The sequence below is a fragment of the Rhea americana genome, unplaced genomic scaffold (genome assembly GCF_003343005.1).
Source record: "Rhea americana isolate MKP2758 unplaced genomic scaffold, rheAme1 scaffold_260, whole genome shotgun sequence".
Taxonomy (NCBI): domain Eukaryota; kingdom Metazoa; phylum Chordata; class Aves; order Rheiformes; family Rheidae; genus Rhea; species Rhea americana.
This window is the reverse complement of record NW_028186380.1, coordinates 306,822-324,899: the sequence shown is the minus strand read 5'-3', so window position 1 is coordinate 324,899 and position 18,078 is coordinate 306,822. Positions and strand designations below refer to the sequence as shown.

The following is an 18,078-nucleotide window of genomic DNA, read 5'->3' as shown; positions in this document are numbered from 1 at the left end:
TTCCTCTTTCTTTTTTTCTTTTTCTTTTTTTTTTTTTTAAGGGAAAACAAAATAACTCTGAGAGGGAGAGAGAGAGAAACATCACAAAATAGCATCTTGTAGAGAGAATGTACATCAAAGATTGCTTCCATACTCTAGACCAATCAACATCTGAACAACAAGCACATAGTGCATCAGATGATATGCTGCAAAACATGGATGGTAAGTGCAAGAAGCTATTTAAAAATGAGGATGAGTCAGAGAGTAATATCAAATACTACATACCTTGATTGTAATATTCACAGTCATAAGCTAAAAAAATAGAAAATAAGCATATTATTATCAAAAAGTAGCAGCAGAATCCATGCGTGCCAGCACACTAAGATTTCAAAAATGTAAAATATACTGTGATCAGGGGAAGTTTCTTTCTCCTTTATGTATTTCAATTAGTGACTATTTCCTTAGGCTTTTATTCAGTGACAGACAGCTATATTTAGTTACATGCGAGCACAGCAGACCTGAAGTACTAGTTATTCTACAGCTGAGGACTGTTCTCACTACAAATTAAAAGCAAATGCACTGTATCTGCTTGCAGTCTCACACTTCATTTTGAAAGTACTCTAAATCTTGCATAGCTTTGCCTTTTAACAACCTCCACACTAACATACCCTCAACGCAGCCAGTCTTCTTCAGTAAGACAGTAAATTGAGGTGTAGAAGACTAACAGCTGACACAGACAACTTGAAAGAGTGAACAAGTACATTTATTATCCAGCCGCTTCTGTCTTATTTCAAGACATTTGTATCATGGGACAGCAAAAGACCAAAGACATCCCTTTCTCCAGAGAAGCCAGACCAGGTACATACCACAGAGCGTAGGAGACCGCCAGTGAACTGCTGCTCCTTGCTGGCAACACTTGTGAGCATAAGCTGCAATACTGGTACACAAGCACTCACAGTCCCCTCCAAGATTGCAGTTACATGTATCTGTATGACAGTTTTTGACAAAAGAAGTGACATCAATCTGAGGGAAAAAAAATAAAAATGAGGCCAGGTGACTCAATTACTCTAGCTGTAGAAATTCCTGTTGTAGGAGTTTCAGCAGGAGTGCTACTCCTGGAAGGACTGACTGAAAGAATATAAAACAAAAACACCACATTTTCTAAGGTTTAGATATATTCCTTTATGAAAAGTACACTTGGAATGAACAGTTTGTACCTCTATTACAGACCAAGAGAAAATCAATGAGTGTTAATAAATATGATTGTCCACACACTTGTWATTTCTTGATTATGAAGAGCTTATTGAAGTTGGTAATTCTGTTTTTATATAAAGCAAATACTGCCACCTAGAGTCATCCCGTTAGTTTTGCATGAATAACAACAAAATCAGAGCTGCAATACGGCAAGTATTTTATTTTACTTCAAAAATAAATATATTTGTAACTTTCGGGGGTCAGGAAAAGGAATTCTGAGCACACTAGTAACATTTTGAAGAATAATATATTTCTGCATTTATTAAGATTTTAAGACTCTTTCCCCAAGACCTTCATTAGCTCAGAAATCTATCAAAGATCAAAGACTAACAGCAGGAAACAGAAATATTTTTTATTTTTAAATAATCTTTTCTGTAATGTTGAGCAATCTTTTCAAAAAAGGTGTTCTTATTGAATATAGAGTAATGTCTAAACAAACACTACTATTCTTTAATTTAGAATCAATTTTAGACTCTAATTCAGTTTAGTTATAGAGGACTTGAATGGCACATCAGCCCTATAGAAATAGCATCACAGTAACAAAATAGCATCTCTCAAACACTGAGACAGCTCCTGAGCTGGCAGTTGCTAGAAGCTGGCAGGGATAACAAGATTGTTTTTTTGTCTTTCATACTTAGAGTGGGGAGGGATGCCATTTTGCTTGCTTACTTTTTCTTTCATCTTTTTTTCTTATTGAAATAGAGACAGAACTGGGGTGGGCACATAGGAGTTAACTCCATTGAAAATGGCAGCAATAACTTTGCAGGCATCACCAAATAGCAGCCCTGGCTCCAGGGTGTAACCCATCTATGGGATGGCATGTCTCAGCTTGCGTTAGTGGTGTCTTGTTTTTTTGTGACAAGCTGGGAAGCATGGATCAAAGCTCCTGCTGAGTTCAGGAGTTAAGAGGAATACCCTTTGCCTGCAAGTATCACAGCTCCTCAGCCCCTGCTGAGTTTGGTGCTCAGCTGGGCAACTGCAATCCATCAGTCACTGCCAGTTAGAGGCAAGATTTTGTCTCCCTAAAAGGGAGTTTTCCAGTCTCAGCTGAACCCTGAGCTCAGAGCAGTCTGGCCCTGCCAGTCCCACAGAGAGGAGCTCGCTCTATATGCATCCCGGCCACCTACAAGGCAGGACTGACTGCGCTACTCCAAGTGCCTACCAGGACCCATGCCTATGTAGCTTTCTGCTCCTCCCATGCCCCAGTGCCGGTCTCTTCTTGGACTTTTTCCCTTGGCTTCCATTTCTCTGCCTGTGCAGCCAGTAGCAAAACAGATCTCCTTGATAGTAGCTCACTTTATGTTACGTTCATAAGGGCCGTATTTTTACACACTGATGAACAGGTTGTAAAAACACCTGAAGTCATTTGCTTTGCAGACTGTTCCAGACAAGATGGATATGTGCATATGAAAAAATACCTGACTGCTGATTGAATGTCATGTTTGCACCTGACATGAATTTCTTAACAATTATGTCAAATCCTTGGCATAACATTCAAAAAATTTAATCACAGAAGGGGTAAGATAAGGAAAATAATAGTTCAAGAGAGAAAAATCTCGCTTTATGAGTTAGTATAATATGATTCCTAAAAAACTCTCAGAAATTCCATTTTATTTATTGCTTTCCACTTTGAAAATACACTCATCACTATGTTCTCAGGCAGATGCTCGTGAAATTCTTAACATACTAACTAAAGTCAACATTAATAAATCTCCCAGATTAAGCTACTACATCCTCCTCTCCAGGCAAATTCCTACCCATATTGACATCAAGCTTCAATCCTGACAGTCAGGAAGTTCAGCTGGGACATCTAATGATCTCATTTGTATTCATAGTTAGAAAGAAAACAAGGACTGAGTCAAGACAGTCATGGTGGTTCTTGCTTGCACAGGTGTAAAAAAGCACCTTTGATTACTACATGCCTTTGGGAGGCTAAAATCAGAAATAGGCAAAAATGTAGTATCTTGCTTTGATAAACAGTGGGCTAAAATGGAAGAAAAGATTCCCACACAAGCTATTGTCATGCCCATCTTACATAGACTGCGCTTAAGAACATTCCTCTTAACTCAATTCCCAGCTCAGCCAGATACGGGAAAACAAGGACATCATACCTCAGAGTTTTGATAAACTGCCAGCCAATAAAAAATATTGATAGCTCTCCAGTCCAAAACTCACTCTCTCATATTTCTTTCTATATTGAGCAGAACAGTTAATAAAATAAAACCATGTGAGATAAGCTGTAGGCACGTTATACAAATGTTTAGTTTAGAATTCCACAATACATACAAAATCCGCAAAAAATCAGTTACCTATGTAAAGAGAAGATATAAATAAAAAATAAATAAAGAGAATAGAACCTTTACTATCCAGTCTAGTAATTCATGACTCCCAGTTATCACTGTAATGTTTAGGCTGCAGTTTTGAAAGGAACAAGGAGCTCTGCACAAACATAGCCCACCCACACAGAGATACTTTCAGGGCTGTACTCAGTATCCTCCTTGATATTCCCACTGAGGGGAAGAGTAAGAAGAAATTAATCACTGAATCTTTAACATTCTCCTACATGAGAACAAATCTTAGATGTTTAATAAACTTACCACATTGCGACAAGGTGCAAAAACATCACTGTACAAAATTGAGCATTCCTTTTTGGCATAAGGGAACTTGCTCTGATGCACCTCACATGGTCTTAGTGTTTCATTTGGGCTCTTGCACTTAAAACAAACAAACAAACAAAAAAACCACAAACTTTTTAAACAAATATATGTCTACAGTGGACTCAGGTATACTATATATATTGTAGAATTCAATACTCGTATTCAGAAAACAATAAAGTTTAAATGCTATTTTCTTTATTTGCACCCTCTTTCCCTGATTTTTTGTTTTAATTAAAAACATTTGCACAAAAAAGAATCTGTGTTGTTTTGTTCTTAAGTACTCAAATGTTCCTGCTATCTGCTCAGCGCATGCAGACAAAATGTTTTCTTTGTGACACATCATAATCATTACCAGAGCAACCAAGTGTAACATCACAAACAAACATACAGGCCAAATCCATCCCTGGTGGTTTTGCACTGACTTTAAACGGAGTCACACTAGAGATGACTTTAGCCCTGTAAGTTCAAATAAAGAAGCAGCAGTAGGAACAAAGTCACTCATAAAAAACACAGTCAAAGATCACTAATGATAACTCAAAAATGGCTGAAATGCAACTCCCTCTTTTTAAGTCTGTCTTCAAGAAGAAAAACAAATGAACAAAAAAAAATAGTCAATACATTGACTATAATACACTGAATATAATAATTCAGGTACTCATCCAGAAGGTGGGAGAGCACAGTCCCTTCCTTCCTTTGAATCTAAGCCTAGACTTCCCAGAAAGGAATCATAAGCACCAGACTACAGAGCATTCAAGAGTATATTGCTCTTGGTCTCTTATATTGATATTATTACACTTCATATAAAGTATCTACATGTTTTTTTTTATGTACCACCTTCTAGATGAGTGGCGTAACCACCATAACCACCACACTACACATTTCCTTTGCTTGCTCACATAATTTAAATATTTTATGTGGAGTAAAATAGATCCAAACAGAGATATTAAGGGACAGGAACCTCAAAACATTCTCCCAAAGCACAGCAGATATTTTTTCATGATGTGAGAGATTTTGGTTCGATTTCCTGTTCTGAGTCACGGAGAGAACAGATTAAAAATCAATTCTCCCAGATATCTTTCTAAGACAGTATTCTACAAATATTGATTTATCAGGAGGTCCACAGGCTATAAAAATACCCATGCTCCTGTGTTATCAAACACAGTTGCAGTCACCCACTCTCTACAGCCTCTTCCCTCCTGCTTAGAAATTCAGTTTCTGTTCTGGGTTATGCTCATCAGTGTTGGGAGCTTTTTCTGTCTCACCACCCCATTTGCCACTGCTGTTTTGTCTGTTCGTTCTGTGTTACAGATTGCAACTGAAAAATATCATTGAACGTGAATCTTAGTTTTACAATTTCTGTATTTCAATTATCTCCCAGAGACTGAAGAATTTTAACCTTGTGCTATTAAAAGAGTATTCATTTGAAATCAGGCAAATTCTGAGGTTTGAGCAAAACATTTTTCCAGAGTTCAGATTCTGCTTATTTCAGTATCTAGATGCCTCAAACATCAGAGGAGAAATTATATATATACATACATATATATATATATATATATATATATATATATAAATTGGGCTTAATCCAAAATACCAGAAGTAATATATCTAAATTTAGAGAAAATTCAAATCCAGAGAACTATAATAATTATTTTGTACAGAGGAAGAATGTATTCTTCCCTGAACAGATTGGTTGGTTTCATTTAAACTTAATATTATATGTTTGCTACAATATACGGAATTATTAACACATTTGATATGTACAAACACAAAAATTCAAATGCCCTCTTATATACTGACTGGCAGTCAATTTAGAAAATTCCTGTACTTCATGTGCTAATAACATGTTCATTTATGAATAAAAAATATAAACCGGACATGGGACTTACCTGTCCTACTACCCAGCTGTCTCCAAACACCTGTGCATTTCTCACCTCCATATTGTTTGATGTAGTCAAATCATTTGAAGTGTATTTGTCAAAATTTCCACACAAACCTGCCAGTTTACCCTAAAACAGAGGAATGATGTAATGTTGATAGTCAATAATCTCTATGTGCTATAAATGTCAAGCAAAACATTCTTAAACAAAAAAGTAAATGAAAATCTGATTCATACTTTGAAAATATCTGACATTCTACTGTGCTTACAGTCCCATATTGCAAATAACTTTTAATAGAAATTTACATTTTCCGTTTTTCCTTCTGTCTCTTGTTTTCTGGAATCTGTACTTACTATCTGCCTGTGGAAAGGGGCTGGAATGCAGTCTTATTTTTTTCTGAAAGCTTTGTGGTGTATCCAATCCAAAAGTCAAAAGCTCAGGTGAATTACCTCTATGAAGCCTGACTAATTGTTGTCATTAAGACAACGGGTTATGCTAATAGATTATTTTTCTTTAAGACTTGGTATAGCCATCATCTAACTTAACTATAAACTGTGAAAGAAACAGTCACTGGAGGCAAGTTCTTCCTTGCATCCAAACCTAAGCCTTTCACAATATACTTCTGTATTTTAGATTTCAATTCTTGTCTAGATTCTTTTCTGTATCTCATTTTCTGAGCTTCAACCTGAGATGTGACTTCATCTGTTCATCTCAGCAGCCTCTACTACATCTCAGAGTGCAGTTCCACAATCAGTCTAGTCCAATATGAGACTGTGCTACGTAGCCTACCATTTTTCATGTTGCCAGCTATAAATTTCCTGCAGCTTCTTTTTTGCTGACTCAGTGATTAGGAAAGCATGCTGGATTCGTAGTGAGTGGATAAATGAAACTAATTTACACACACACATACACCCCTTGCTCTCCATAAATTAACTTTGAGTTAGAGTCATATTACTGTACATCTATAATGTTGCAGTGCTCAGAACGACAGAGTGAACAGGCTTGTGCGACCCACCTTCTCTCCCAGGAGTCCAGCCATGAAATCACATCCTCAATATGTTCTTTTCTTACTTGGGAAATTCTAACAGGTGAACCCTATGATAAACAACTATACTGCTAGTAATGTCAGTTATGAAACAAAGATTATTGCAGTTATTTCACAGGAGAATATACTAGTAACACTAAGAACTATGCAAAATCTCAGTTTTTTATTTCGGCTCACCTTCCATCGAGGTCCAACTTTAACATGTATTGTTGTCTTCTTATCCCACAGAATTGTAATATCCTGTTCTGGAAAGTGTATCACAGTGTAATATCCAGCCTTCCAAAGCTGATAGTTAGATTTGTTTTCCTGTACCCTTAAGGTCCTCTGACAGAAATAGATATTTATTAAGATCTAATGGAGCAATTCCACAACTAAGGTATGCAGCCAAATAGTAACATATTTTTCAATATACTTATATTTATCTTTAACATATAACCGAATCAATAATATTACTGGAGATACTGTTTTTTTTTTGTCTTTTGGATTATTTCAAGCTTGCTTTGACTACATTTTGCCTTCCCTTACAAAACCAAGTGGGAAGAAACAAATAAATGCCAATATGCCTTGACTCCTTGAGGCTTTTGATCAGGCTTCTTTGTAGCACAAATAGAAACAGCAGAAAAGAAAGATTTTTCCTGAGAGCTGCTGCTGTATCTAGGCCTAGGCACTTGTAATGTATTAACTCAGACTGAGATTTTTCCAAAAATATGCTCCATTAGAGTTGCAACTTTAAAATGCTAATCTTAAAGGGCAATCTAATAGCAAAGAAAGCAACTAACCTGCTTCTCAGAAGGTTTGCTAAAATAAATCTCAGTGTCTCCGACAGTGATGAAAATACTCTTTGAGCAAACAATATTGTTGTCAAAGCACTTCTTGTTCTGAGCAATTACAGATACATTTGAGTTATCTGTGCTCTGCAATATGAAAAAGAAATCATTTTACTTAAAAACGCAATTGTGTTTCACTCCTGCAGATACATTCTAGCCTCAACATCAGCATGAAAAACTTAAAGAGTTTTCACATCTTTGAATTTAAAATTTAAGAAAAGCTACGAAACAAGGAAATACATTTTCAAATTCAAAGGTGAACCCTCAAGCAATTCAAACTCTGGAGTTAAACATAAAGAACCATTATGTTAACTATTAGTATTTTTTCTTCTTCTGAGAACGTCACATTCGGAGGGTCTGCCTATTTCTAAAATAAAAGTCTTGTTTAGGCTTTTAAAATGTACTCATACAGAGAATCCAATACATATTGCACAATATGGTTGTCAAAAATCAAGACATGGTTTAAAAATAACCTTTTTATTAAAACATGGATACTTGAGATCAAGCTGTTACTGTATTTTTAAAGCTAAGAAATCTACCATCTGCAAGTAGTAGGTAGAATAATTTCTTTACTGATATCCACCAAAGTTCAAAGAAACTTGAGTAAAAGTTTTTGGAGTGGGGAAAATCTTCTGCCATTTTTTGTTGTTGTTATTTTCTAACATTCAGAAGTATTGTCTCCTCTTTTGATTTGCTAGTGTTCCATAAACACATCAAGGAATGCCACATACACAGCACTTCCAGTTTAATCTACTCTTCCACACTGTTCCTAATCTCCAAAATTCAAATTTATTCTGTGCTGTCTTCATAATACTATATCTATTGGCTCTCCACCCTGTAAATTAATTTTGCATCCTCAGCACATACAATCACTTCTGCACTTTGGCTTAGCATACCTGTCCCTTCACCTGCAGCTTCTGGGATTCTTTTACACCCTGAGACAAATGCAGATGCACCCTGTAATTCTCCTTGCTAGACTGGCACTGGGAAAAAGGAGAGCAGCTTTGTTTTCAGAGTTGATCACGCTCTACCACAAAAAAATAAAATTGAGTTACTCACTSTCATGATTTCTTACTTGTTTAAAATCTGCCTTTTGACTGATTTCTATACCACCCTTGCAAGTCAACAAGCCAGCAAGAAGCTATAAGCTGAAAAGACTTGAGATGCAACTTCATAATATTAATATAAGCCAACAAGAATGCCTTTGAAGCCAGTGTTATTTTTGATCAAACACTGTCCTACAGTCATTAGAAACTTGTGACAGATATGAAATAAAAATCTTGGAGGTGAGAAGCTCTGCATACCACCGCTGAGTCATCCAGTCATACATGAGACATTTGGGTAGTGCTGGAAACAAAATGATGTCTAACCTTCTCTTCTTACTCCCACCCTCTTTTGAACATCCTCTGAAAATATGGCTCCTTTAAGGTTTTCCAAGGAGAAAAAAATCCAAGAACTATCTGCTTTCACTTGCATATTTCCCCTGTATTAGACGCTTGCTCAGTCTAGTTACCAGTGCACATAGTTCATGTAGACTACTGCTAATTACTGTCTTTATAAATGTGCGTTCAACACACTCATCTCCAAAAGAGCACATTCAGCCAGATATGAGCAGCTCTACCTCCTGGGCACCAGGGCAGAAGCTTCAGGATTTAAAGGCATGGGAAGCAAAGGAGAGTTTAGGGCAAATATGGTAATTCGAGGGCAGAAACTACAAGAACTGATTTAAGATGCTAATGGCACAGTCGGTAAGATGAGAACTTCTCAGAGCAACTTGAGGACTCCTCTTGGCTCACAACAGTGCTCTGGGAGAGCACCACTCAGCCACAGGAGGAGGAATCCCTGCCTTGGTATGCATGTGCAGTGTCCCACCCCAGAGCTTTGCTCCCTCCTTCAATCACTTGGAAGATAAAGGGCACAGGCTTCCAGCTACTCCCTGCCTGCTTCACATTCATACCCTTATTTATTCTGTGTTCATCAGATCTCCAGAAAGAAAAACATAACATCAATTTTTCCTCGCCAGTGCAGAGGAATTTTCTATATGTACATCGCATACAGAAAAATGGTTGCTGCAGCTTTCTTTTTCTTTTTAAATAAAAGTCAAAAGACCAGGACAAAAGGCAATGGGCACAAACTGAAACACAGGATGTTCTGCCTGAATATAAGGAAGAACTTCATTACTGTGAGAGTGAGGAGCACTGAAGCACAATGCCCAGAGAGGTTGTGGAGTCTCCTTCTTTGGAGATACTCAAAACCCACCTGGATGCTATTCTGTCTAGCATGCCCTAGGTGACCCAGCTTGAGCAAGGGGGGGTTGGACTAGATGATCTCCAGAAGTCCCTTCCAACCTCAACCATTCTGTGATTCTGTGAAAATGACCAAACTGTTTAAAGAACAACTCTAGTCTAAAGAAAACCCCCTACTCTAGATAATGCATAGCGTGGAGGTATTTTTGCTGCCACATAGAGGATGTGCTACAGCTTTGTTGCCCTTAGTCCAGCAGGGCTCACAAGCCAGAGGATGCTACTACTTGGCAAAGAAAACACTAAAGCAAGCATGAGCAAATGCAATGAATGTGAGGTATGAGAGACTGAGTGCAAATTTTGTGTTGCCCTAGCACTAGGATTTAAGAAACAGATGGGTGGTGTGTTAGCAAATAGCCTGGAAGACAAAGATTAAAGTAGGTAAAATTAGGACTAGCAACTAATGGCAAATGAATTTAGAAAAACAGCTCGTCACTAGTTAGCAGTGAAGCTGTTTAAAAGGAAGTGGAAACTTCAGGGTACAGCAATGTTCCCTCTGTTATAAAGTTGCTTTAAATTGCACTCAGAATAGAACTGGTCACTACCTTTTTGGGAAATGCACTGTGTTAATCAAGAAAGGCTTGCTACTGGAGTCAATCCAGTAATTATTCCCCTCCAAGTCTGATAACAGCCCAGAGCACGTTTGGATTTCTTAGAAGTGATACAGTAAATTAAAAAGGAGACAAACTCACCAAGTTGGTAAATATGATGCAAGCTGATACATTCTATATTCGTCACATGAAAAGTGAGCAAGCAAATGATCTCCTACCATGAGTCAGTTCAGAAAAGAGCTTAGCTTGGAGTATATGCGACTAATTAACACATAAAACGTGTATAGTTGGCTGAAAACAAGGCTGTTTCCATTGCAGAGTTCATTCCTCTCCAGTTAGCTTAGCCTCAGTAAGAGGGCACTCTGAATTAATAGGGAAGTAATGTCTTCACAGCAAGAAAATAGACTGAGTTGCCTTTTCTTCTTCTTTTTTTTTTCTAAGGATAGTTAATTCAGACTAATTATCCCACAGTAAAAATACCCCTTTTTTGGCAATGAAGTCAAGTTCTTGGAGCAGCATCGTCTAGCTGTATTAGCTGTGCTAACTCAAACTGCTGCCTGGGTCTTCTGACAGTTCAGGCCAATCACTTTAGCTTAACAGCATCAACAGACTGACAGTCAGAAGTTTTTGTGTATGGTTGGGATTTGAGCCAAGGGCAAAAGTTGAGTAATATTTCAAGTTAACTCTGCAGTAAAGAGAAATCTGGAGACAGGGAGAGTTTTGCTGACCAAAGCCAGAGCAAGGACTCCTGAAGACACATTAAGTATTTCCTTACTTGTAGGACTGCGTGTTAGTACTAAATTACTGGAAATGCTGCATGGTGGAAATGCAGAGACACACCATTATTGCTTCAGTGGAACTGTGAGTAAGTCAAAAGTTTAAGAAAAACTTTCATTAAAGCCTGAGTCTCCTGTACTTTCTCTCTTTCCAATTAAATCTTAGAGTTAACCTCAAATATAACACAGCATTATGTGTTTTAGATGTCTCTTGTGGATCAAAGCTTTCAAGATAACATTTGATCTACATTCACACCCTTGCCATTCTCTTCTGAATAAAAATTAGGTCTTTCCCTATCCATTCAGTACCAGCCAAATTCAAAGTTCAATCATACCATAGCTCTGATGGTCTTCAAATTAARTCTGTAACTGCTACATATGCAGCCTCTGCTTCCAGCAGGGAGGAAGTAACATGCAATTCTAACTTAATACACAGTCATTGCTAATGCAGAAGAAAGAGACGGACAATTTAGATTCCCACTTTATGTTTGTGTAAGACAGTGATGTCTTGGGCAAATCACTAAGCTCTTAGGTATTTTGATAGTATAAATGATAATGATCGAGTCCTATCTCGTTAATTTGTACTGGATCCATATCTACATATAAACTAGCTTTTGTCACTACTGTTAGAAGAAACGTCTGAGTAGACACTAGGAGTAGGTCTAATGAAAAGCAAGGTGGGTGTCGTGTGTGTGTGTGTGTGTGTGTGTGTGTGTGTGTGTGTGGTTTTTTTTTTCCACAATCTGTTTCCAAGGCAGAGCTGCTCTTTACCTTTTTAGGTAAAATGCACCCGACAGGGGATGTACTACAGTTTGTCATGTGAAACCTACTTACGCTGACAGAAGCTAGAAATAAAATGGTTTTCCCACTGCAAGAGTATCTTCCCACGTAAATTACCATATCCAGCTTGTTCCAACTTAATATCAGTTTCTTTGTGATAACATGGAGTTGCCAAGCAACAGAGAAGACAGAGTCACAGATCTGGGCAGTCAGTCAAAAACTCATTGTCAGTCCTACTTCTCAGAACATTCTTTTTCTAGACTTTGCTGCACTTTTTTTCCATAGTTCTTCCTATCTTAAAAAGCAAAGTACTTTTTTTTTAAGTAATGCTTGGGAATGCTATGGTTTATTTTTGTTAGAAACTTTCTGTTTCCGTATCTTGCTAGAAATTTTCTATCACTATCACCAATAACTCATGATTACTATATAGTAAAGATGCAGCCTAGGAGAAGACAATTTAAAGGTAGCTGTACCCTTTGTCTAATATTTCATTAAAATCTCCCCATTCAGTCAGTGTAAAGACTTTCTCTTTTCCATTCCTAATATCCTGAATTCCTCTCTTTGTCTTTCATTCTCTACAGTATACTACCTTGCAAACTGGGGTGGCTACAATAGAATCTAGGGACATGCTGGGAACTGGATAGAGATACATTTATCCATTTTTCCTTCCATTTTCATGATTCTTTAGAGCTTTTCAGGCACATACAAAAAACTCCCCAAAAAATACATACACAAAAAAATATTAATTTAAAAAATAGAAGATGCTTCTCCTTCCTAAGCATTTTCAGAGAGATATTGTTAGCTTTCAGGAAGTTTTATGGAATCTCAGAATTAGTTTGGTGGGTTTTTATTATGCTCCGAGTTCCCTCTGAAGGAACTTGAACATGTGAATCTACAGCTTTGCAAATTATTATTTGCAGAGAGCTTGACTCTGCAAGAAGTCAAGCTTCTTAGCCCAGATTTAGTGAGCATCTAAACATAAATATTTAAGTGTTTTTGGAGAGTGGACAAAGTACTTGGCACCTAACATATGATCTTACCCTGTTAGTTTTTTGTGCCATTTTACAGTGGGGTTGATTTCCAGATAATCAGTGTAAACATATTAATTATTCAAAATTTATTCACAATGTACACCAAAGAAGCATCTTTGGAAGGCTTTTCTTTTTACCAGTATCATTTTTTCTCCTGTATCATTTTGGAATAATACACAGACATTCTGCATAGCTTTATTTAATACTTTTGCATCTCGTACAAATCTGTACTCTCAAAAGACTTCCCCAAAGCTATTCAAACATTGGAGCTGTGCGCAATATTGTTAGGAGTCAGCAGATGGCACTGATACACACTGTCTCAGTTTAGGAAGAAATCCAAATGAGAGCTGGGATGCAAGGATATCGAAAGAAAGTAGGCGCTAATCTTACCAGAGAGAACTGGGCAAAAGGAACTGAGAAAGGAATGGCAATCTTACTTACCCCTCTACTGATGTAACGCACTTCTATACAAGTATTTAAAAATATGTATTTAGGAACTAAGAGCCTAAAGGAACTACAAGCCTAACACACACACACACACACACATGCACACTCTCTCTTTTTTCCTTACTACACTCTACAGAGTGGTAGATTTAAGTTAGTTTTTTTTTCACTCAAAATAAGGCAAGGAAACTTGCAATAAATCTACAAAGATATGACACATTTCTAGTACTGTAGTACTACTGAGTAAACATGGAAAGCAACATCTTCGAGCAGAATCACTAAAGTAAATTCAAAAGGAAGATTATGCCAGCTAGTGACTCACCTCAAACTACTTCCAGATGCCTGCTAATGCACTCATGGTAACTCTTCTCTATTTCTTTAAAAGTGACTTCCCAAAACAATACACCTCAGGAAGATTAAACACTGGACAATTCTAGAGAAAGATCCAGTGTATCTGTGTATATGTATAGAAGTTATAGGAAAAATAAGGACAAATCGTTAAATCAGATTTTATTATACGCAGACTTTTGGAGTAGATTTATGACAGTTTAGAGCTGTTGGCTGTTTCAGGATTTTATCAACAATATTTTTAAAACCCAAATAGGGTTTTTTTTAAATCTAATACTGCAAAAAGTACATGACAGGAAGTCTTTTTACTTGATATACTTCAAAACCTTCTTTTAAATCTGTACTGCTTAATTTTTAAAAAATTTGATGAAATCAAACAGAGCTGAACAGGTTTTGGTTTTATTTTTTATATTTTTAAGAGAATTACTTTAAAAGGTTCAAGGAAAGATTGCTTAGAACAGATTGCTTTTTGTTTCATTTATTTAATTTTGCCTGTTAGTGCATCAGATTTGGCTTCTGCACAGGTTACATTTCTGCAATCCTTTTCTAATTAAAAATGAGRTATTCCCTAGATAAAGGAATTGGGAAACATTCAAATATCTGTTTTCAAGTGATAATAATGCCAGTGCAAGCTATTCCGATATACAGATCAGCAGTACTGTTGGTCTTGCTAGTTTGAGATAACTAAGTGCACAATTCATGTATTTTTTGTTGTTGGTTTGTAATGATAAAGCACAATATAATGGAAAAAAAAGAACAGGACATAGTGGTAATAAATTTGCCTTTTCTGAGCAAGTGATGACAGGAGTTAGAAAGCTGAAACTTGCACAAAGCTTACTTTTTTAACAAAATGAAAGTTGTATGTGTTCATTTACATTGGTATAGATTAAAGCTTAGTTTCTAGGTATTCAGACACAAAGATACTCATGTCTTGACTGAGACCACAGTAAACGTAATTCACAGGTCTCACAGCTCACCTACAAGACCCGGAGTCAGCGGTCATAAACCACAAAGCAACATCTACAGGTAACTAGCCTAAGCACCGTGTGTTTCTCCTCCCTCCCCCCGCCAACTTCAAACATAGCCAAAGCATCGTACGCTGACAACATACCCTACAGCTACCTGAAACAGAGCACAGGTTGCTGGGTTTTGCCTGCCTTTTACTGCTACATCAATAGAATACAGACATCAACAGTCCACAAAGCTTCCCCCGTGAGAGACTATCAAACTCAGGTAGCCATTCTTACCATGATCTGGCTTTKCAGGCACCCAACAGATTATGGTATTTTAGAGTCAGCATGACCAAAGGACTGTTGGATGCTGAACGCTAGCACAAAAGCAGAAATTCAAGGTCCTCAAGGTCAGCTATAAACTCTCCTCAAGCTATATGGTCACTAAATGGCAAAGTCCTTAGGAGGAAGATCCAGTTTCTGAATCACACTATGCACACCTTCTCAAAGTTGCCAGTCTCATGTCAAGAAACTATTCCCCCAGCCTTTCCTGAAAGCCCTGCATGCACCTGCACAAATTGAAAGAGATCTTTCATTTGTTGGAGGATGAAAGTGATTCATTCACCACATAATTTAATGGTCTGGAGAATCAGTTGGTGGAGACAGAAAGGCATGTAGAGGTAACTGACTCTGAGATCACTGATCTGCAGAAAATGGAACCAGCGCATAAATCCATTGCCAAGCRTAATTAAATCTACTGCTCATAGAAGGCATAGCACAAATGGAAAAACAGGTACGTTAGCTGAGCACTGGGCTGCCCAGCTGAAGACTGGAATGGAAAGGGATGTCTCCCACAGAGAACTGGCTAGTGACCCTTACAGCACTTCCAGAGACCAATTATAAAAAGAGGGCTATCCAGAAAGATTTCCTCTGAAATAATGGTACTGATGAAAAGCAAACTGCTGGTGTTCTCTGCAACTAGAGCAGGGTAAACCACTCGCAGCAAATAATGAAAAGCAGTTTTTTTTTTCTTTTTGGAGCATGCACACACACAAACTGTCAAGAAACACATCATTACTTCTGCAAAGTTACTGTTGCTATAAATTATTTGACAAGTGTTTTAAGTGGACATATTTTGGCATATCATTTACTCGTAAAACTATTTACTGGAATGTAGCCCTGAGGACTAAGTATGTCAATTAAAAAAGTAAAGGCATTCTGAYTGGAACCTTATGTTACAAACTTTATTCCTTGAATAGATTAATATGACTTTTAAAGTCAGATTTCCAATCTGTAACACTTATGATTTTAAATGCAACATTATTTACTTTCCCATTAAAAATCTCGAGTTTATTAAAAGAAAATATTTTTCTTAGCTATGAACTGACAGCCTGAAAATATTTGTTAACCATGAGCCTTCAGACGCGTAGAGTGACTAACATCTTGCATAGTCCTGCATAGAGTGACTATCATTAGGCAGAATGTATTAATTTCACCAACATGTTATAAGAAAGATGCAAAATACAATTTCATTGTATAGATTTACCAACTTCATGGATCTACAGATTTGATACCTGGCAGAAATGATGTTGAAAATTGTTATACAAAAGTTTACAGATAGTTAGAGGRGGCGATAGTGTAAAGGCGGTTTCTGCCAGCTCAAATGTGGGAATGAATAATTGAAGAATTACTGCTTAGTGTATAGTTGCTGCAGCTTATGCTCAGTCATCATTTAACAAATGTAATAGTCAAATACATCAGCAAGTAAACAGATAGGAAATTGCCAGTGCATCAACCAAGCTTTGTATAAAGCATTGCAAAAATAAGGGTATMAACTAAAGAGCTTTGAACTTGCCTAAAGTTACAAAAGAAGGAATACGTAAGAAAAGACTTGCCTTGCTCTCAGGGGACTGTTATCAATAGGATAACATTCCCACACTCTGGGAAACTCTGGTACTGATTTTCTAGTTCATTCATGTTTTGGTACCAGTTTTCCAGATCATTCATGTTTTGTTAAACAAACCTCTACCTTAACAATGAGTCCTTGAGTGTCTCTTGACCTAAAAGTGTTATACCCAAACTTCTAATTGGTGTAACAATTTAATTATTTGATCAAGTATCTAGTTGAGGATTTCATAATCCTCCAACATTCTAAGTACAGTGGTAACTTTGGCTTTAAAAGAGCCTTTATGGTTGCAGCAAGAAGATGAAAAAGGTGACTTTAAAATCACCAGAACCACAGAGTCAGCTGAAAACAATTGAAAATATTTTTACTGTGTATTTCAAAGTTGGGGGTAATTCACGAACTGTGAATACTTGAGACTTAGAGCCTCAGTTCTGCCGGCTAGAAAAACAGATCTTTCAAGATGGAAGAAGCAACTAGTTGCTTATTTTCTTGGCTTTAGGGCCTTACTGACAACCTAATAAAAATAATAGAAGGACTGCAGTGGATTTTTGAAATGGCAGATAAGCACTGCAACACAGCTCTCGCTCAAGGACATTCATCAGAATACCTGATTATACCATCAGGGTATAATATCCCTCTAAACACTCCCTTGGAAATATAATCCCTCCRAAGTAAGAGAAAATACAATCTTGTTTATCAGAAGAGAACACATCTAAGTGGCTCCAAAGTGCAATACACTGACATTACAGAATATACAGAACTGCAGGACTGAAAACCAGCACAAAGCTAAAAATATATATATAAGTAAATAATAAAAAATAAAAAAACACCCTAATGTAAGTAACAGGAAGACAATAATTTTACTATAAATGCAGAATTTCAATGAAAAAAACAAATGGAAGAAACAGACTTAGAATACAAGTTTAGAATACAAGGAAATTACAGTAGAAGTTTGCTAGAATACCACTTTGCTAGGGAAAGAATATGGTATCCTGGAAGATGGAAGAACATAAGCAAAAAAGTCGGAGTAAGAAAACAATTTTTAATCATTTTAGTTAAAAAATTAGTTGACAAATTCATTAACCACTGCTTTTAAATAACTGCTTTTTCTAAGTGTGCACTGATTTCCATTTTTTGTTGTTGAATTCCATCTTCCATTTTACCATGCTGTGTTTTCTATCAGAAGATCTTCTGAACATTTAGATGGTCACCTTTTGTTTCAGCTATTCAGACTGATTCTGTACCATTAGTACACTGTTACTTCAATCTCCATATCCTGTTTTCAAAATCATTTCTGAAGGTGCTAAATAAAGGTCTCAGCACAGATTCCTGTGCTATGTCTCTAGGGAT

General features: G+C 36.9%; 1 protein-coding gene across 1 annotated transcript in view; it reads right to left on the bottom strand.

Annotated features, from left to right (window-relative positions):
• OTOGL (otogelin like) overlaps window positions 1–18,078 on the bottom strand; it is an 86,552-nt gene that overhangs the window by 36,903 nt on the left and 31,571 nt on the right. Inside the window, exons 23-28 of the mRNA XM_085307636.1 lie at window positions 7,592–7,726; window positions 6,990–7,136; window positions 5,777–5,896; window positions 3,831–3,947; window positions 846–1,002; window positions 265–291 (exon numbers count right to left, since the gene is read on the bottom strand). Coding sequence (XP_085163762.1) covers window positions 265–291; window positions 846–1,002; window positions 3,831–3,947; window positions 5,777–5,896; window positions 6,990–7,136; window positions 7,592–7,726 — 703 coding nt within the window. The remainder of the gene's footprint in view (window positions 1–264; window positions 292–845; window positions 1,003–3,830; window positions 3,948–5,776; window positions 5,897–6,989; window positions 7,137–7,591; window positions 7,727–18,078) is intronic.